The 21829-nt window shown below is 36.8% G+C and overlaps 1 protein-coding gene across 5 annotated transcripts in view; it reads right to left on the bottom strand.

Annotated features, from left to right (window-relative positions):
• Positions 1–21829, bottom strand: part of CSMD3 (CUB and Sushi multiple domains 3) — a 593532-nt gene that overhangs the window by 503316 nt on the left and 68387 nt on the right. For all 5 annotated transcript variants that reach the window (XM_064706591.1, XM_064706593.1, XM_064706594.1 and 2 more), the window contains exon 2: positions 9018–9240. In XM_064706591.1, the coding sequence (XP_064562661.1) occupies positions 9018–9240 (223 nt within the window). The remainder of the gene's footprint in view (positions 1–9017; positions 9241–21829) is intronic.

Genomic DNA, 21829 nt, shown 5'->3' with positions numbered 1-21829 from the left:
ATCTTTTAGTTTACTATCCACTTTGGTTGCTGGTTCTTTCTTTCCTTTTTTAATGGTCTTCCTTGTCTCCTTCAATTCCTTTGGTATTTGTTCTTGTTGCTTTCTGTATCCTTATCTACTCATTGATCTTTGTCTAGGATTTATACCTTTTTTATTTTCGCTTTCTTTGTGAGAATATAATCCTGTTGGTTTTGTTCACTAGTCCCTAAATTCTCAAATGACATTCCTTTCTTTCTTCTCTTTCTAGGCAAATAATGGAGAAACCTAAAAAACCATGGAGCAGCTGAAGTAAAAATCACTGTGATAAGAGACTTGAAATAGTTTCCAAAGTGGAGATTCCCTAATTTGATCCTAATCAGCTGACAGTATCTGCTCTGCTTGAAAATTTGGACAGGAAGTGAACCGCGAGGAGAGAAGAAAAATGTGTATTTTTTAGGTCATAATAAACAGCCTAAGCTGAAAAAAATCAGAGCTATAGTTGATAATGGAAACTTTTTGAGGTACAGTACAATACTGGAAACCTTTTGAGGTACAGTGATTCATTGTGTCCCTATCAACAAGTCCTGGTCTTCATCAATATCCAAAAAGGTGTAAACAGGAGATTGAAAAAGAAACCTCTGTAAGTTTCAATTGTCAATGTTAGTGGTGAATGAAGACTGCAAATACTCCACCCTGACGTGTCTTAAAGCCCTAATAACAAAAGAGTCAGAGAGAGCTTGTCTCTGACAGACTTCATCTAGAACCTCACAGAGCTGACAGTTTTTCTCTATTTTATCAGTAGTCTGCTAACTTGAGCAGCTGTTAAACTAGTAGATGTAATGTACAGAATTAACTTGGAGTTAGATACTCCATCTGCTATTTAACATGGCAGTAATCTAAGTGAATTGATAAAATACTCTGAAAGGGTCTTTATATGGTTAAAGAAGGAATTGTTCATATGAGAAATAACTTAATAAGACAAAAAAGGATACACATGCAAGAAGTAAAATGAATCTACATACAACAAAATTTGCATTCAGGAAGGAGAATCAACACACCCTCACAGTATTTTGCCCAGACAAGACATTGGCTCTAGCTCTGGGCACCCTGCACTACATCTTTAGTACTGTAGATCACCTAAAGGGAGAGGAAGTGGGAAAAGACAGAGCCAATAAAACAAATCTTCAAGTCAGGAAATTCTAGAAGTGGAAACCCTGATATAGCAGAAACGGAGGAAGAAGGAGGCAAAAGCAAGGCAAAAATGTGGACCTTTTTTTGACTTCTGATTTTTATGAGAATCAGTATGAGAAAGAGTGGAACACTTGCTCTAATAATAACATAGAGTGAATATATAAAAATACATAATAGCCTGATCCTTTCCAAAAAAATAAGGTAAGGAGTTTGGCTGGGAGATAGTAAAGGATCCAAGATACTTATAAATGATCATAAAGAAATATGGATGAATTTCTAATCACCAGGAGAAGCAAAGGGTCAGGGTCATAATAAAACACTTACTGGAGCTACCAGGGTGGTATTAGTTGACAGAACAATGTTAACAGAATAATCTAATAGCTGCCGATTTGACACAGACTGATATTTACTGAAAGGAGAAACATATATGTGCCAGAATAAGAAATGAAAAAGCAAGCAGAATTATTAAATGAGGACACTGGAAGCTTCTGCTAGCGACAACACTTATTCTTTTACTAGTCTTTCTTCATCAAAGTCTTGTAAAATAAATTTGACAATTTAGCAAATGAAAGATGTAAATTGTAATTCTTTCACTTTAAAAATAGAAAGTTTTAAAGGCAAAATTTAGTCTTCCAAAAATATATTTTTTGCCTTTTAAAATTGGGCATTGTTAGCATTTAACTTAGCGCTGTTTATTTTTTAAGTGAGAACATGAAATTAGGAAAGTATTCTTGATTTCGTTTTGGATTTTGTTGGTGATTTTGTTTTGACTTGGTTTTATTTATCCAATGCCCTGAATGGTTTTCAATTAAAATTCAGATATAGAGAAAAGGATAGATAATTCTATGATTTCAAAGCTATAAAATAAAAATAAAAATAATAATAATAATAAAGTAAATTATTCAGAGAAAATTTACCATAGATTTGTGATTGGTTTTCAGCTAAAACACAGTGTTAGCTCATGTTGTCAGTAATACCTGGCACATTTATCATGGATAAACAGATATCTGAGAAGGTTTCCAGGCCAGGAGCAGGCACTGATGGGGTGCTCAGATCACCCATATGGGTGTTACTCACCAGGTGGGGAAAGCACTCCTGCTCTTTGTGTGGTCCCTGAGACCACTGAGACAGGTCTAACTCCTGCACGGTCAGACAAGACAGTTTGGCTGCTTCTTCTGGCATGTTTGATGGTTTTCCATCCCCTTCTTAGTTACCATAGCCTTGCCCCAGAGTCGAGTAAACAGACAGTTCATGCTACCTACAATTGTAGCAGTATTTAATATGAATGAATATTAAGGATAAATTGTAATTTTACATATTTTACACTCTTTTTTTTTCTCTACTTTTACCAAAGTTGGACCAAAGAAATTAATTTTAACTTTACAGTCAGTATGATTCTGTTGATTAAGTACCAAATTCAAACCTTTGGAAGTACTTGAGTGAGGAGCCAATATCAAATTATATTTAACACTAGGAGCATGCTGAAATTTTAAAGACCTACTTATTAATCTACTGAAAATGCTGTTTTCTCTGAAAGGGGAGTAAATGTTAAAAATGTAGGTATAATCATGGAGTCAGATGTTTAAGGAGAGCAATTCACCAACAGAGGAAAGGTAGCAGATGTCTCCAGTAATTTCAGTTAATTTCTCCTATTCAGCTCAGCAGGACTGATCAGGTAACCTGTACATTTAATTCTTGGTGGCCTCAGCAGGGAGTGTAGATGAAAGGATGATTTATCTTGCTTAAATACAAGAGATTAAAAACTATGAGTACAAACTCCCCTTTTAAACACTATGTTTAAAGCTTCCTTCCATTAAAGTTCCTAAGAGAAAATTAACCACGAGTCACAAGAGAAAAGATTTTAATATAATTGAATCTTTGGACACAGTGATGTTATCAACATTTAAAAATAGCTCTGCAGATACATGTTGATCTTGCAGGCTCTCAATACAAGGAAAAAAAGAAATATATATATATATATATATATATATATATATATATTCAGGGATCAAAAATTTCATTTTTTGGTAGTTTCTCACAACTTCACTTATATTTAAAAAAAAATTAATAGTTTTTTTCACTTTTGCAAATGAATCACAAATGATTATGCCATTTTTCTAACAGCAGAGCTTTCTAAACTCCTGTACCATGTCTGTACTTATGAGGACACACATGATGAAATTTTATGATGATTTTTACTACAACATTATGGTAGGCTAATAATTTTCTAAATAATTTTTTTTTTTTTACTTTGTAAAATATATCGTTTCAGCTACTAAAAAATAGCTTTCTGAGCACAAACATATGAAAGGTTATTTTAGTCAACATACAGAGACAGGAATATACTGGATTAAATGCTTCAGTTTAGCCAAGTACAATTGCAGAAGGGATGCATTTTATTTCTCTGTCTGAAATAGATCTGAATTTATTTCATTGATTTCAATGCAATGTTAACTTTGTCATGAACATTTAACAGGCAAAAAAGTTTACTGCTTAAATTAATTAACTGGTTAAGTACTAGTAAATTTGGAAATATATTTCCTTGGAACTGCAAACTGAATTTGGGTATATAGTCACATTATTATTCAAATATTTAAAGCTATTTTGAATACTACATTGCAAACTAATTATAGAAAAAAAAGAGTTTTAGACAACTGCTGAGTACGACGCCTCTTTTCAAATTGGTATTTAATTCTAAGCACCTAACTCCTTGATTAAAGAAAAAAGAGAAAAATACCAATATGCTTTTTGATATTTACTGGCAATATGTTGTCTTACACTCAGCAATTTCTTTTAAAGAAAGAAGAAAACAAGATATTATCCAAGTTGCAAAGTAAAATAATTACAAGGAGTAATCAGGGTTTATATTGCCATTAAGTCATCCACCTACATATGCACCACACCACTGCCACTGAGGGTGTGCTTTAAAACTAATAATGGTTTCCATGTGACTCTTCAAGGACTGACAAGAGAAGTACACAATGAAGAATTCGTATAGTTAGGCCCATATCTTTTGCTGTATAGGCAAATATTAAATAATTTTCTCCCAGATTCTTTTCTGCAGAGTCAGGACTCCGAGAAAACCAATAACCCTTCCTGGCCCTAACAGGCCTCAGATGGTGGCACTGCCACCCACTGCTGTCCATGGTCCCTGGGCCTGTGTTTCAGCCCACCCTGAGGCATCCTGCTGCAGCTCAGTCCCCATCCCTGCTCCTGCCTGAGCCTCTGTGGTGATCCCTGTGTCCTGCTGCTCCCAGCTGCTCTGCCTGGAGGGGCCCTGGGCCTGTGATTCAACCCACTCTGAGGCATCCTGCTGCAGCTCTGTCCCCATCCCCGCCTCCTGCCTGAGCCTCTGTGGTGATCCCTGTGTCCTGCTGCTGCTCCCAGCTGCTCTGCCTGGAGGGGCCCTGGGCCAGGCTCAGGCTGTGCTGGGCTGTGTTGGAGCCTCTCAGTCCCAGCTCTGCTCTCCTTGCTCAGCGCCTGCCAGGCTGGGCCTGAGCTGCATCTCCTTGGCTCCTGCCTTGTGCCTCCGTGCAGATCTTTTCCCACCGTTCCCTAGGATAACACTAGTACAATGAATTATTTACAAGTTGCACTAAAGGCTATTTTCATAACATGCAAAAGGTTTCATCAGATGACTCCTACTGGCTTTGCAAAGCAGTTGATTTATGTGATGTTTTATTGGTTCAAGCATACCTTCTGCTAACTTCATTAAAGCATGGGATTTCTTATCACTAGTGCAAACACAACACTTTTTTCTCAAGCTGGGCACTCAGAAAATTGAAAACATATTATAAGCTTAGCTGAAATGATTCTTCTCGTGCCACACACAAAAAAATTATAAAGATGGAAAGTTGGAAAAAACAGAACAGGAGTTTTAATCTGGAAATGCAACACTTCTCTCTAGAACAGGATTTGGCAATATTAGCTGCTAACCAAAATAAAGACTAAACAATGTTTCTAAAAGCAATTAAAATATTAAGCCTTGATTTTTTTTTAAATTTTTATTTTGAGGGGAACTAATTGTATAAATGTGAAAGAGAGGGTACTCAAAAATCACAAATATACATTCAGGGGGCAAAAAGAAAGCTCTAAAACAGACAGTGACATGACCCAGAAATACTCCCAACTATGAAATTTCGCTAAAAGCTTAGTTCAAATACAGGAAGCAACACATTCTTTCTGCAAGTAAACTTTTTTTTAAGTGATCAAAAATATGATTTATTAAAAAAAATTGCATAAAGTTCAGAGTTTTAAGTTATTCTGTATTTATAGTTTGAAACAAAGATTATAATGTGAAATAAACTAAATCAAGCATGAAGTAAAAGATGCAAGTGAAATACTGACTACATTTTCCATAGTGGTCATATCTGACATGCTTCTTTTCCATTTATTATTGTTTATCTGCCATTTAAGTGCCAGGTAAATCAGTTAAAAGCTCTTGAGCATTTGCTAAAGACTTGCAATGTGGTTTCAAAAAGATTTAATTCTGAGGAGACCAATTAGACAAAGTACAAAACTGGATGAGGAGGGAGTCAAAGGTGATTAGATTCACAGACAGTTGAACTGCAAAATTACTTCATTCATATAGACAGTTATTCCAAAATATTAAAGTAAAAAACAGAAGTATTGGCCTTGTCTATCCAAGACAGTTTTTTTAGCTGTCCAGTTATATATATTTTCAAATACATGTGTAGTCCCCTGAAAATATATTTTCCTGGTACAAAATTAAAGGGAGGGAGAAAAGTGTAATCTGATTACACTTTCGTTCATGTCACTAAGTAAAATGTCAAAATACATTGTCATGCTAGAAGGATAGTTTCCACAAGCAACCGTTCCTCAGTAAAACTTCACTTATTTGTAAAAAGAAAACTTCAGGAAACATCCCCTTGATAATTACTACAGCAACCTGAGAAAATAAATGCCACCATGAAAGTTTTAGTAAAGCTTGCATAATTTCACTGTCATGCTTTCCAAATTTTAAAGCTAATTCTCCACTCACAAATGTGTACTATTCTTCCACACCCACACTCCAAAAAGATCTTGTAAGTCTTGCAAAAGTAGTCTATTTCAAGCCCTATATTGAGGCTTAATCATCTTTTCCTTTTTAAGGGCTGACTGATTCTTTCCTCTTCCTTCTTACACTGTTCTTCACCAAAATCTAATGGCATCCAAAGTATACAGTACTGAAACATTTAAGCATGACCGGTTTCCTTGACTTTCTTCTAAAATATTAAAAACCCCATATTCTAAAGATCCAGCATTGAAGAATTAGTTTAATTTCAAAAGAATCTTGCACATATATATCTATAAATGCATATATAGCTGTCTATATATGTCTATATATCTATGTATTGATGCATATATATGAATGTATGTGTTCACATAAATATATATAAACTTTTCAGCAGCTTGAACAGGACATAAAGAAAAATAGTTCTGCCTTTCCAATATATTATTTTCATCTTCCTTTTAGCCTGCTAACTATCATCATCTGCTTTCCTTGAAGCTTATTTAAAGTGTAACTCAGTAAGGACCACTGGTTCCTAACTGGTATCATAGTTTTATTCTTTCATTTGAGCAGAACATTGTTCACATAATTCTTGAGACTGCAGTTTAGAGTAAATTCACCAACCAAAGTTCCGACTGACAGTGAGGGCCTATTCAGGCTCCAATATTTGAGAAAAATCTCAATTTTATATTTTGGGGAGTGAATAGAAAGGACAAAAACTTGTGGAAGACAGCTCTCAAATCTTTTATCTGTGCTTTTATCTTTCCTGCAGCTGATATCAGAATTGCATGCAAGCATTCATGAAACAGAAATGAAAACACAGTAGTACAAAGGAAAACAATTTAATTAAAAATGCATCTCTCTGCATCTGCTGACTGTTAAACATTTAAGAGAATTTATATCCTGCACAAATTTCAGATGTAGAATTTTACTCTTTTAATTTCCTTGTAGTACCAAGTTACATATTCCTTTTAGTGATCAGATGCCAGATTGTTATGCAATAGTTTAAAAAAAAAAACATTACCAGTGTATCAACACTTACCATAAAATTTTATAAAACACATCCTTTTCTTTGAGCAACATTATGAAAAGTAAAATGAAACTGGATGTTCCCTGATTAGGAAGAGTTTTACATTCTTTATCACAGGATAAAATCATGGAATGGTTTGGTTTGGAAGATAACCTAGTTCCAACCCCACTGTCATGGGAAGGGACATCTGGGCAACTTGTTCCAGTACCTTACTGCATTCTATATACAGATTTTCTTCCTCATATCCAACCTTGGGATAGATCCAAAGAATTTTAAGAGGTTAGAATGGATCTATAACATCATTTAGTTCTACCCCCTGCAGGGACACTTCCCAGTAGACAAGGTTGCTCAAGGCCTTATCCAACTGTCTTTGAACACTTCCAGGGCTGGAGCATCCACAACCTGTTCCAGTGCCTAACCATTCTCACAGTAAAAAATTTCTTCCTAATATCTGACCTGAATTTCCCCTCTTTTAATTTGCACCCATTCCCCCTTGACCTATCACTACAGTTCCTGTTGAAGAGTCCCTCTCCAACTTCCCTGTAGGTCCATTCAGATACTGGGAGGTTGCAAGTCTCCACAAAAACTTCCCTTCTCCAGGGTGAACAGCTCCAGCTTTCCCAGCCCGTCTTTGTAGGGGAGGTGCTCCAGTCCTCGTCTGTGTTACAGGCTCACATCCAATTTTTCATCTATAAATATCCCCAAGTTTTTCTCTGCCGGACTGCTCTAAATTCATTGATCCAGTAGTCAGTACGGATACTGGGAACTGACCAGGATGCTGCACTTGGCCTCATCCCGTTGGCCCACTCCTCCAGCCTGCTGATGTCCTCTGGACAGCATCCCCCCCCTCAAGCAAGTCAACTGCACCGCTCTCATCGGTGACATCTGCAAACTTGCTGAGGCTGCACTCACTTCCACTGTCCACATCATTAACAGAGATATTGAGTAGTACTTTTCTGAATACAGACCCCCTGAGGGACACCATTTGTAGCTGATTTCTAATTGGAGTTTAAGCTGTTGAATACAATGTTTTGGGTATGGCCACATGGCCACTGTGTTATTCATCAGACAGTCCACCCAATCAAATACAAATTTCTCCCTTTTAATAACAAGGATGTTGTGTGGTGATGCCAAAGGCCTTACAGAAGTCTAGGCAGATGACAAATTGACTTACAGAAGTTAGATGATAGTAAAGATAACTAGCAAATGTATGAGTAATGTATCTGTTGGTATTGCAGAATTATTATGTATTCCTTAAACTGCAGCCTTCCAGAACTGAATATCTGGGCTGAGTCTGAAGTTGCCTCTGATAGAAAATGGCACATCACACCCTTGATATCTCAAACACATTTTTTTTGTAAATCCTTTTTTTAGGTATTCATATACAAACACACACACACACACACACACACACACACATTACCTAGTCTACCTTAATTAAATGTTTCCTGATCTCTATAAATAGCCCCCTGTTTCAAAGACTACAAAAGTTCCACTATTACTAGATCATGTAAACTGAGACCTCCACAAACTCATATTCACTTCACAATAATTTTATCCATGCTCACATGCTTCTTAATTAATTATGTTTCATTGAGACCAATTTTGTTAGGGGTAGATTAACTTCAGCCATTACTTTAACTAGAATTAAAGCACAATATACATTTTGACATCTGATAAATTAGAGGAAGCACACATTAAAGACTAAGAAAGAATCCATAATTAAAAAACATTAGCTTTAACTACTTTATCAGATATTTTTTATTTATTACTACAAGTGAGATTTTAATAATATTTATTCTTTACCTTGTCCTAAAGTTTGCAGGGTGAGGATGCCCATCATATAATGACAAATAATCATATTCTTCTTCTAGAGCAAAAGACTGAAAGACAATCTGTATTCTGTTTCTTTCTTCAGCTATTATAACCCAGGTACAGTTTGCACCATTTGGATATCCATATGGGAAGCCAGGGCTTTCTATAGTGCCATTGAGTCCTTTTAAAGTTCCACCACAGGTATAAATAAATCCTAAAAAAAAAATCAAGGAAAAAAAGTTAGTAATCCATTTTTATATCAACCTTCAATAGAATACATCACTAGAAAAGTATCAAAATATTTTTTTAGCAACTACTGCATTTAGAAAGGTAAAGCCCATGGTTTTATACAAATGCTGGCCACTTAACGCAAAACAATCCCACCTACCTAACAAATGTGTTTTCCATACTGTTTATCTAAGGACATATGGTAGCATCTCTGAAAATAAACATAACAACATCTATGACTAAATTTGTTTGCTTATGAAGCAAAGTATTCACATCAATTCCCTTTTTTTTGTCAAATGGAAGAGTAAGTAAGTCTCTTTGGATACAGCTCTGATACAGGTGAAACCTATTAACCTTGTGCTTTTCCTCCATGCATTTTGGCTCTGGAAAAGACTGAAAGTCTATTTATTATGAACAAGCTTTTCCCAATCAATAACTCTGGGTTATGGGGACTCTGTACTTAAGGGCTCAACCTCAAATAGCCATCTGTTGCATCACTATCACATCTCATATAAATATTAACAGTTTACATGTTTTGTCTGACCCTATGTGGATGTTATTTAACTGGAGTGATCAGGTGGGGCCCCAGAGCTGCTCCCTCACACAGCACATCCACACTCCCCATAGTGGGATGGAGGAAAGAACAGTAACAGTGAAAAAACTTGTGAGTTGAGACAAAGACAGTTTAATAGGTACAGCAAAAGCTGTACATGCAAGCAAAGCAGATGAAGGAATTCATTGGCTGCTTTGGCAGGCGGGTGTTCAGCCACCTCTGGGAAAGCAAGGCCCACATCAGGCCTAATGGTTACATGGGAAGACAAACACCATAACCCTGAACATGGTCCCTTCCTCCTTCACTCCATTAGTGTGGCCCCTTCCTCCTTCTTTCCACCAGCTTTTACCACTGAGCATGCTGCCATACGTTCTAGAATATCCCTTTTATTGGTTGGGGTTATCTATGTCCCATCTGTGACCCCTCCCTCCTTCTTGCCCATTCCCAGAAGCATGAGAAGCAGAGGAAGCCTGGATGGTGTGTAGGCGCTGAACAAATGTTCAGCATTGTTTTGGTCACAAACCTAAAACATAAGACCATAGGATCTACCATGAAAAAAATTAAGACTATCCTAGCCAAATTCAGTACAGCGGGTCAAAGCTGAAAAGTTGTTCTGCTGATAGATCCTTTTTAAAATGAACCTTCTTAAATGTCTGAAATTATCCTACATTCAAACCCTAACTTTTCTTGGACTATAACAAATTTCCTTTTTATATAGAAAATCCATTTCCTTAGAAAAATAAGAGAACAAGAACAATTATATGGCTTTTCCCAAGTCACTGTGCACTGGTAGGGCAGGTCCTTTTCTATAATTTTGTTTCAAGTTCTAATGCTCAGTTATGGCAGTTTTAACACTTTTGGGACTTTAGAATATTTTTTATTTTCCACCAGCTTTGTAGTCTGAATGTAGGTCTGCATCCCCTCTCCAGGCTTTCTGCTCTCTTATCCCTTAAATACTAGATCAACTTTCCTGCTTTGCCTTTTACACCCCTGAAACTTCTTTTCCCCAAGAATGCTCAGAGCAAGCCTCCTCTTCTAGTGGAGGGATTTCATCTGAGAGAAAGCACAGAGCAGTGAGTTGCTCTTTCACAGCAACATGATGTACACTTCATAACAAACTACAAACAAACAAACCACACGCCAACTCTTAAATTATACACACATGTATATATTTGAGCTCGTTAAATCATCTCCTTGATGGCACATTCACAAGCTTGTCTTCACGTTGAGCATTTAAATGTACAGAGGCCTCTTTCCCTAAAGTACTAGGCAGAAATGTCTTGAGATTTTACACTTTGTATTGCTATTTGTGTTTTCTTGACAGAAAGAAGAGTGGCATGTACAATTTTTTTACCCTTGGCTTTTTCGTATATATTTACAGTGGTGAGAAAAGGTGTCTCTTGTGAAGTATGACTGCTTGACTGCTTTTTTAGTACAATTAGGAGTGTATCATAGATATATAGGACAAAAAGGGAAGGGAAAATATTATTAGAATGTAATTAGGGTTTTGTTTATCTCATCTGACATGTACACAAATTTTACCTTTGACTGCAAGTTGCCTTAGAGAATTCATTCTCATATCAGTGCCTGCACAAACTTCATTGTTAGAAGTCTGTTTTATTTATCTCTTTCTGCATCTCCCTCATATACTTGAACTATTTTTAAATCCTCTTTATGTGTTATTATTTATTATTTAACTCAGCTGTTTTATTTAGCACTTTTGGAGTAGAGTTTTGCACAAGACCCTTTGGAAAATCAAACTATTTATTCATAAGATTAACATCCTAGAACTTTAACACTTCTTACCAAAGACAATCACAGTAATAAGTCTTTTTAAATAACTCTCTGCACATATTTGTTATTCTAGCTTTTCCTCGAAATCTCTTGCTGAGGCCTACTTCAATAGAGTTAGAGAAAAAGCTTGGATACTTGAAAATTAAATAGCATACACTGTTAATTTTTCATCCATCTCTCCAGACCAAGTGTGGAAAGTACAGTATAAACTTTGACTCAAGATCATAATACTGCTCTGTAATCCAGAATTTTGTTGCTGTACCTATTTCATGAAAGCTTCCAATTACATATGGATCGTTCTGTTAATTCAATACAAACTACAAAGAAACACTCATCTATAATAGGTCTACTGTTACCAGAATAAAATTACATTTTAAAAACTCACAAAACAAAACAGAAACACAGAAAAAAATAAACCACAAGAAAACACCAACCAAAAAACCCCAGAGCCACAACTATGAGGGGGCAGTCTTGTGAGATAACATGCTACTTATAAGGAATTATAATGCTTCATACTCAATCCAATAATTAGTCCAATTCATACACAGATATGAAATGTAAACATCCATGATATATACAAGTTCCAATTACTCCTTTTATTCCATATTCAAACTGTAACAAAAGAGAATTATTCATATGCTGCAAGATGATACAACTGGGATGTTTCTCAGAGATGACTAGCAGAATGTAGCACAGCTATGCACGTGTCAGAAGATACACTTTTAATTCCAAGAATGTAAAAAAAAACCCAAATGAACCAACCATGAAGTTTGATTTTGATAGGTCTAGTCTTTTAGTCTGTAAAATAAAAAAAATCATGCCTACAGAAACCATGTGTACAACGTGCACTTTAATCTCTGCTTTCATATGTTAATTCATTCTCTGATGCTCTTCACCTTGGCATTCCAACCTGGGTATGATCAAAATAGACAGTGTGCATTAACTGACTGGTCTGATCAAATGTGGAAAACATGACATTTATTTTCAAGAGGTAAAATTCATGCTGAAATAACTAGTAGCATATACTGTGATCTTTTTCATTTAGATTTCAGAACCAGCATTCCAAGCAGAATTTACTTGCAAACTGCTTTTCATTACAGGGGTGGTTTTATTCAAAGCACACAGCAAAGAATTTTGAAAAGCTTGAAGTTAGAATAGAAAAGAAAAATTCTTGTTGAAATAAGTATGAAGATAAACAACACTACTCATGAGATTCTCTTAATAGCTAGTATGATTCAAAGTTTCTGTTGCATTGTTTTCTACCAGATTTTAAAATTCAGATGTTTAATTCTCATCAATTTTTCATGGATAAATACTTCTTGAAATCAGAAAACACAGCTCCTCTTCCTGATTTCAGTCATCCTTTGATTCATTGTTGGATTATTGTGAGCATCAGTAACAGAAGTTCTTAATCCATTTATTCAACATTCATTGCCTTCTAACAAAGCAAGTAGTTCTTGCATCATGTCCAAGTAGTTCATACATCAATGTCCCATAATTACACTCATTCAATACTCAACAATATTGTCTTTGGCTTTTTCTCTCTCTCCTGACCATTCAATTATACTGTTTAATAACATATTTCTACACCTTTCACCTTTCAAATACTCCACACCTTTAATTTAATCTCCCTGTTTAGTGTGTTCTTTAGTAATAGTCATTAATAGAAGATAATTATTCTGAGTCTGCCTTGATTAACACACTTGTACATTTCTAAGTTGCTTGTGTATTTCCTTTTAATTAAGTTTTTAATACTCTCTTTGTTTTATTTTAAAAGAAAACCAAGGAAATGGAAGACTATTTGTTCATATGCTGCATTTTTCTTCAATATTATTTCTGATGTGATCTCCTTTAATTTCTTTCACTTCCACCTATCTTAAAACATAGGTGGAAGTGAAAGAAATCCTATCTTAAAGTATTCCTTAGCCATGTCACCCATGTTCATGTGCCTTTTTTGTCTGCAATATACCTATTTGCAAAATTATTCTTGTCCCCCTAAATGGTAGTTTTATTCAGAATACTTTATTCACTTATCTCTCCTCATGCTCATCACAAGTTTCTGCAACACTGATTTCTGTTTGTGGTCTTTGATCCCTTGACTGGATTTGGCAGCAAAGAGTAGCTATTTTTCATCCTGACCATAAATCAGTACAAACTGTCCTGCTAATTCTGTTCTGTTTTTCTGGATTCTCTTTCTGTTCACTTCTATTATCATCACCTTGGTTTTTTATGGTTCCTGTAGGTTCATCCGCTTAGTTAGCACTTCAAAGAACCTACTGGAGTTCAACAGAGATAGGTTTCATAGTGATGTGATCCCATCCCTCTGCTGTGAATCCTTTTCTTCTGCTATCAATCTTATACAGTTTTGTAAAATATAAACTCAATATTTATTTCTAATATTCTATTATTTATTTGTATCTCAACTTTAATTGTCCTGACATGCCTCACTCCCAGCTCTTTAAGTCCATTTATAAAACTGAGAATAGGATGCTCACATCAGATGTGATGACTGCATTTTACTTTTAAGTGTGTTTGAAATTAACATTTTTATTACTTTTCTTCAGGTCTTAATTCTCTTTAATTTATTATTTTCCATTCCCATTATGCTTCTTTTCTGCATAAAACGAGCAGCCTTTCACTAACTTGAATTTCCAATAAGACAAAGTTTTATTGACTTAGTCACATGAGTACAAATATGAAAGATAATCATCTCCTTTAATGTACTGGACTTAGTTCCCTCCTGCCCTCCACCTTTTTGTCTTCCTACACCATGTGTCCAGCAGCTTGCAAGCTTCTTCCTTATTCTAGTGTGTTTTCATATGAAAAGGCTGTTGACTGTTTGTCCTGGTTTGAGACACCCTAGGACACTGTTAAGGACACTGCCTGGTGTCCCTTCCTACAGAACATTACAGCCCCCTCTTCCTTTCCAGCTCTGCTGTTTCCCCTGTGCTGGCAGGGAGGTGCACCTGCAGGCAGCAGCCCTGCACACTGCGCACCGGGACAGAAGCACCCTGCACCTGGGTAGCAGCTCACAGGGGAATCCACGTGTGCTGGGGTGACTTTATGATGCTCGTATCTCCATTCGTCTGTTTAGCCCAGAAGTAAGTTTTGCACCATTAGGATTGGTTCTGAGAGCAAAGCGGGAGAGAGAAGAAGCATGGAGTTGGTTTTCAGAAACTCCACATTTCTGCTCCTGGACTATGTTTTCTGTGGATGGACAGACAGTGGGACAGAACTCTCCTTTGCTTTTAGTTGTTTTAGCTAGCTGAGGCAGAGAAGTTCCCTGGACTCTGTATTACCTTTTTCTTTAACTTGTTTAAATCTGCTCTGGACTGAACACCCAGAAGAGCACCGGGAGCTCCCACCTGTGGCCCACAGGGCCAGGCCTGGGCTGCAGCATTTCCAGCACTGGAGGGACTGATAACAGGCTGGGGGAGCTGAGCTACAGCCTACCAAGGAGACTTTCTGACTTTTAGTCAGTAGCAAGAGGTTTTATTGTTTAATATTGTTCTCTTTTTTTTGTGCTGTTGAATGCTTTGCCTATTAAATAAACATTTTTTCTACCTTTCTCCAAAGAAATATTTTCCCGAACCAGTTGGGGAAGGGGCTGCTTGAATCTGCTTTCTAGAGAAACCCCTTCAGAGATTCTCTCCCAAATTTGCTCTAAACCAGGACCCCATGGCAGCCCCAAGGCCTTAGAGCTCCTGCTATTTCAGAAAAGACTATTTTGTATTCCTATAGATCTCTGTGTTTAACTTGATGTACTTCAAATAATTCTCAGTTCTTTCTCAGCTCCAGAAACAGCTTTTATAATGAGCTCTCTACCAGCTGAGAAAAGTCTACACTTAACATTTTGCCTGATCACTTATAATTTTTACTGTCCTATGTTTTAATTTCCCAAAGTAATAAAGTCTTGGAATCATAAAATAGTCTGGTTTGGTAGGGACCTTGAAGATCATATATTACTAAACCCTTGCTGTGGGCAGGGACACCTTCCTTTAGACCAGATTGCCCAACCTGGCCTTGGACACTACAATGATGGAAAATCTACAAGTTGGGGAACCCTGTTCCAGTATCTCACCGCCCTCACAGTGAAAAATTTCTTCCTAATAGCTAATTCTCTATCAGTTTAAAACTATTTCTCTTTGTTCTATTACTACACAGCCTTCTAAAAAATTCTGCTCAAGCTTTCTCGTTGTGGTGGTTTGACCAGGAAGGAGTGGGAATTCTGGGAAGCTGTGGTCAAACCAATGAAGGTTTTGGGTTTGAGACTGGCACCTGGTGTAGCCAGTGGGGTTTGGACACACCTCCGAGAATACACAGGGGTTAAAAAGCAGGGCACTGGCCTTGGCACTCTCTCTTGGGACGTCGCAGCGCAGAGGTCAGATCTCTTCCCCCGTCCAGCCTCTGCTGCTGGGCGGGGGGAGGAGCAGCCATGCGGTAGGCCCGGGGCCTGGACAGAGATGGGGGTTGAGGGGGCTTCGAGGATGGAAGGGTGGAAGATCCCAGAGAGTCAGCCCTCGGGCAGCCAGCCCCCCCCCCCCAGGAGGGAGAGAGAGAGAGAACCGGCGACACCGAATGTGATAGCAGCCGGCCCAGGAGGAGAAGGGGGGAGGAAGAGTGCCCGGCCGGAGCGGCAGCGTGTGGGCAGCGTGTGTGGGAGTGCCACTCCGGGACAGATAGAGACTGAAAACTTTTAACCCTTTCTTTCATGATTGGGGCCTTGCAAAAATGCTAATCCTCCTCGAAGCTGAATAAGAAGGGAGATAAGAGATGAGATGAGACAAGGACCTGGCCCGAAGAACGTGGAGATGACTGAATGGGGAGAGATGATTTGGAGTGGCCTTTTGGCTGGACTTTTCTTGTGGCCATGGACTCAGTTGTTCCTGTGACACAGACTGCACTTAGGGGGACGCAGTGGCTCAAAAACCAGGAGGGTTCTTCGTGAGGACCCCCCGGCCCCAGGGGGTTGGAAAAATATGGGGGGACAGATGTCCCAAAGCAGAGACTGTGCCTTTTTGGAGTGAGACAAGGCATCCTTGAAAGACAACCCTAAGAGCAGCTCTGGCCATGCGTCAGTGGTGAGAGCACTGGGCATGGAAGGAAGATGTCACAAGCGGCAAAAGGACTTTTTCCGGGCGGTGCCGAAGTGACAGGGAAGCACACGAGGTTTCAGTGTGTTTCCAGGGGAAGCCTATGGAACAAGAAGGACTCCTTTCCTCTTCATGAACTGCAGTTTGAGTATACTAAAGTGTGGGGCCAAGGCTGGGCAGTTGATGATTTGGGAGAATGTATCGGATTGGGAAAGTCAGGGAGTGGGGAGGAGGAAAGTTTTTTTTGTAAGGTTTTCAATTTTTTTTTTTTCTTTTCCTTATAGTCTTTCCCTATTTTCCTGTAGTTTAGGTAATAAAGTGTTCTTTATGTTCAAGCTAAAGCCTGTTTTGCTTATTCCTGGTCACATCTCACAGCAGACACCAGGGTGAGGCATTTTCATGGGGGGCACTGGCTCTGTGCCAGGCTCAAACCATGACACTCGTAGACTTCCTCTAGGTCCTGGAAGGTTTCTGTAAGGTGTCCCTGGAACCTAAACCACTCCAGTTTACAGTTACAACTACTTCTGACTTGATAATGTCTATCTTTTTGAGTTGTCTTTTATTTCTTGTTTTTGTAAATAATCCTTGGTGGTTTTGACATATAATGCAAATTTCCTTGATTTAAGACTTTTTTTTAGCCCAAGGAAACCTCAGACCTGCTTAATAAAGCTTTATTACAAAAACAAGCAAAAAAACCCACAAAAATATTGTGTTTGTGCCGTGCACAAAGAACATTGAAGACCCTCTTTGAAAATCAGAACAAATAATTGAGTATTTCTTAAGTAAATTGCCATTTTACTTCAATTTGTTCTTAAAAGCATTGTTGTTTGCTTTCTCAAACAACATATACTGATGCTTATTCTCTGCACAACTTATTGGAAATTGGGACATTATGAAGTTTAGACACCATGAAGTTTTCAAAAGAAGTTTATCTGTGATTTTTATCATTTTAAGGCTATGAGAAAAGATGGTTATATTTTTTTGATAAATAACTGAGTAAGACAGATTGTCTTGCCCTTGCATAAGCTATAATAAGGTACCAAAATTACTTTTTCGATCTTTTGGTAGGGTTGACTTGAAACTCTATAACTTAATCAGTGGAACTAGTACAGAATACCAGTCAAAAAGAAACAATCACTGTATATTATCACCACATTTGAAACACTTTCTGGAGGTATTGTTTTTCCTCCAGAGGGTAATTTCTTATCTCTGTTACAGACACATTTTCTGAAAGAAGTTTAGAAATAAATTTTAGTCTTGTCTCCCACTTGTCTTAGTTGTGAAAATACCAGAAAGACAAAAGTTTCTGTTCTCTCCTGTCAACATTGAGTGTGTTACTTTGGAGAAACATAAGGTCAAAGGAACATTAGAGTTACTCATGTTCACATGGAATACATTCTGATCAGCAGGAGGCTTAAATTGGAAAGGCAGCAAAATAAGAAACTTGATCTCATGCAACAGAATTACCCATACCATTTTTATTACATGTATTGAAATAAAGATTTTTTGCCATTTTTTATATTTCTTTCTCTACAACAGAAAACTGTCATTTCCTATAATTGAAAACAAAGAGGGTTTAGCTTCAATAGTGTTGTCAGTCTTTGAGGAATTAAAAAAAAAAAAGATGAAACATAAATCTAGAAATCTCTAAGTCATTCAATAGAAGATTATCACCTTCACAGGAAAATAGAAGGGGTTTTAACTCACCTTTAGGCATTTGATTATGCATAACTCTCTGACATGGAATAGTCTTCTACTTCTATTTTAAAAGCACTGGTTGCACCGCCACAGATGAAAGTCTGGTTTCAACAAAGTCAGCTGAAATACACCCAGGACTTTATCCCCAGTATGTAATTAACTTTCCTTCTAAGGATATTTCAATACTTCTCTCTTATTCCTCACATAGTACCTCAATGCCTAGTAGACAAGGGATCATCTGTTCCAAAACAACTGTCTCCTTGCTCATGCAGCCCGATAAGGGTAATCTCTCAGATGTGACAAGCATCTGGGCAATAGAACTAGACATAAAAACAAGAGAGGACATTTGGAATCTCATCACAGAACAAATTAAAAATACTCTCTGGGATTGAAATCCTGCCATATTTAATACCCTTCACACATGCGAGCACTAGAGAATTGCAGGGCAAAATCATATTTTTTATGCTTGGGGAGAATGTAGATAGATATTAAAGTGTTTTGTGGGGTTTTTAAAAGATAATTTTGATTTCAAATAATAGAATTTCTCATCTCAGTGGCATTTTGCCATCCTGTTTCTCACTCCTGTGAATAAATGTTTTGAGCTATGACTTTCTTATTTTAGGATAATTGTGAAGTTTCTTCATAAGTATTCTGAGCTTACACTCTTTATGCATCTACCTGCTCTTCCTGCAATTCTTCTACTTGAAAAGTGGAAAGTAACCATCATAGAAGAGAAATTGTGTCAAGAACCTTCCCAGCAGCCCTAAAGAAAACAGCATATCAAAGGCATATCTGAAAATGAATTCATGCAAATTTTGTGTTTACATAAATACATAACATAGGAAATTTACTCTCTGGAAAAGACAGGAACAGAGATTCCATTACAAAGATAAGTTGTTGAAAGAATTATATTTAGTCCACATTTCCTTTTCACTGTTTCTTTCTGTGCAAAGTTAACCATGTGTCCAAAAATTTTAATGCTCCTTATTAGCTCTTTTTTTATTTTTTTAATCATATTTGTCATCAGTGAAACTGTTAATTTCATAATTAAATTGTGATATTTGTAAAGTTACCTTAGAACCATGTCCCAGCAAGTCAAACTGATAGGGAAGACCATTCACAGAATACTATGTATTGGCAATATAATTTGAAGTGTTATGTTCATTTAGAAATAAAATTTTAATTTGCAGAGATTTCCTAATTAATTTGTAAATAAAATACCTTAGGGTATAATTTTAATTTTATTAAAACATGCTGATAAGTAGCCAGTTCTTTTCATGTGAACCTCATGAAGACAATTGTAAGACACAACCACTGCAGTATCAGGTCAAACTGCTTCTAAAGCAGTTTATAATTTACTTTGCTTTAGAGTACAGGTCTTTGGGTCTCTAGGATATAAACAGATAATAGGACTTGGAGAAATTTTCAAAAATATAAAGAGTAAAGTGATTTTTCATATCAGAATAATTAATTAACAATATGTACGATTTAACAAATGTAAAATTGGTAAATAAGACAATTCTTAATTAAGGGAAACAGTCAATAAGTTGTTTGAAGAGTCTTTGCTCTTAGAAATAGTGGAATGTAAGGAAATTCCCTCTGCAAATAATGTTTGAAACAAAAGTAACTTCTGAAGAAATTAAGATAGATTTAGTGCTACACTTTTACAGTTCAAATGCCCCATAGCATTAATTAGTTTTCAAATTAATTCTAATGTGACAGGAAAATAGACAATATAATGCTGAGTTGAATTCCCTAAATTGAAAGGCCATTAGCAAACATAGCAAACCTCTGTAATTATACACCTGGTTCATTAAAATCTCAGATGTGGGATATGGACCACTGGAAAGAGATTTACACAGAGACATAATCTAGGGAAGAGAGGAAATTAAAGGAGGAGAGGGAAGGGAAGGGAAGGGAAGGGAAGGGAAGGGAAGGGAAGGGAAGGGAAGGGAAGGGAAGGGAAGGGAAGGGAAGGGAAGGGAAGGGAAGGGAAGGGAAGGGAAGGGAAGGGAAGGGAAGGGAAGGGAAGGGAAGGGAAGGGAAGGGAAGGGAAGGGAAGGGAAGGGAAGGGAAGGGAAGGGAAGGGAAGGGAAGGGAAGGGAAGGGAAGGGAAGGGAGCCACAGTATGTTTCCTCTAGTGTTGGAAATCTTGCATCAGTTTCAGGTAAGTTACGGAAAAGATTATTGTAAATCTAAGCAAACTGCTGAAATTCATATATAGAGAAAGAAAGAAACAGTTCCCATAAATCTTCAAAACCATCATAGATTTAGTCAAACTCAAAGAGGGAGTGGGGAGAAGAGGTAAAAAAGTCAGAATAAGGAAAAAATTTTTAGTAAGCATTCAGATAGGAAATAAGCACTATGAAATAAATACAATGCTAGTTTGAAGTGACTTCAGCAAGACTAAAAAAAGTTTTTAAATACTCAGATTTTAAATCCTTGGAAAATCAGGAAAAAATTAAGGCTGTTTTTAAAGTTTCTGCCAATAGACATTGAACAGTGTTTACTGAACATTACCACAGACAGTCTTCCTATATTCTGTTTCCTTCTTCCAAAAAGAGAAAGACAGACTTCTGCAGCAGCTCAGATTACTTTACACATAAACAACCTAGATCTCCTCATTCACTCACAGGAATGACCTTGAAAAATAAAATTTTTACAAAATAAAATAAAAGTATTCCTAATTTAGATCCTATGGAATTTCAGACGTTTGAGACTCTGCTATAAATTTAAGAATTACCTAACTAGTATTTCATGCTTCTGAAATGTCAGCTTTCAAAGTGAGGCATATACAAAACTTGATGTCAGCAACTACTCTGCCATTACTGCAGGATTTGGACTGTTGTACCAAATGCACTCCATGTACTCTACAATAACCTAAACTATCTGAGGGTAGCAAAATTAAAGTTGTGTTTAGAATTAAAGGAAGCAGCAGCAGGAAAATCCAGCTAGAGTCTTTGATATACTCCAGGGGTTTTCTGCTTTTCATTTTCTAGATCACATAATAGTGGAGAAAATCCCAAAACGACTTCAAAGAGACACAAACTGTATAAGGGTCAACTGAATGCAGGGAGATCAGAAGAACTTCTCATGAAGAATTTGACATCATAGGACAGTTTCTGTCAGTTCTTAAAAATGAAGGGAGCACAATTTAAACATCTTGGAAAAATTTAAACATCTTTTATAAACAGAAATTAATTCTGTCTTTTACATTTAAAATTTCTAGAAAGGTAATTTTTGATTGAAGGAGACTTAATATACTAAAAAATTAATTCTTCTCATCTAGAAATCTACAGACTGCTATGATTTTTTTCAATAATTTCAGGTGTCTGAATCCAAAAGTAATTTTTCAGATATTGTCACTTCTGCTCAATTTTACCTTTGAATTTATTCAAATTGTACATTTCTGAATTTTCAGGAGGTCAAAGGATAAA

This window comes from Zonotrichia leucophrys, chromosome 2, assembly GCF_028769735.1.
Source record: "Zonotrichia leucophrys gambelii isolate GWCS_2022_RI chromosome 2, RI_Zleu_2.0, whole genome shotgun sequence".
Lineage (NCBI taxonomy): Eukaryota > Metazoa > Chordata > Aves > Passeriformes > Passerellidae > Zonotrichia > Zonotrichia leucophrys.
This window is presented reverse-complemented; position numbering and strand designations above follow the sequence as displayed.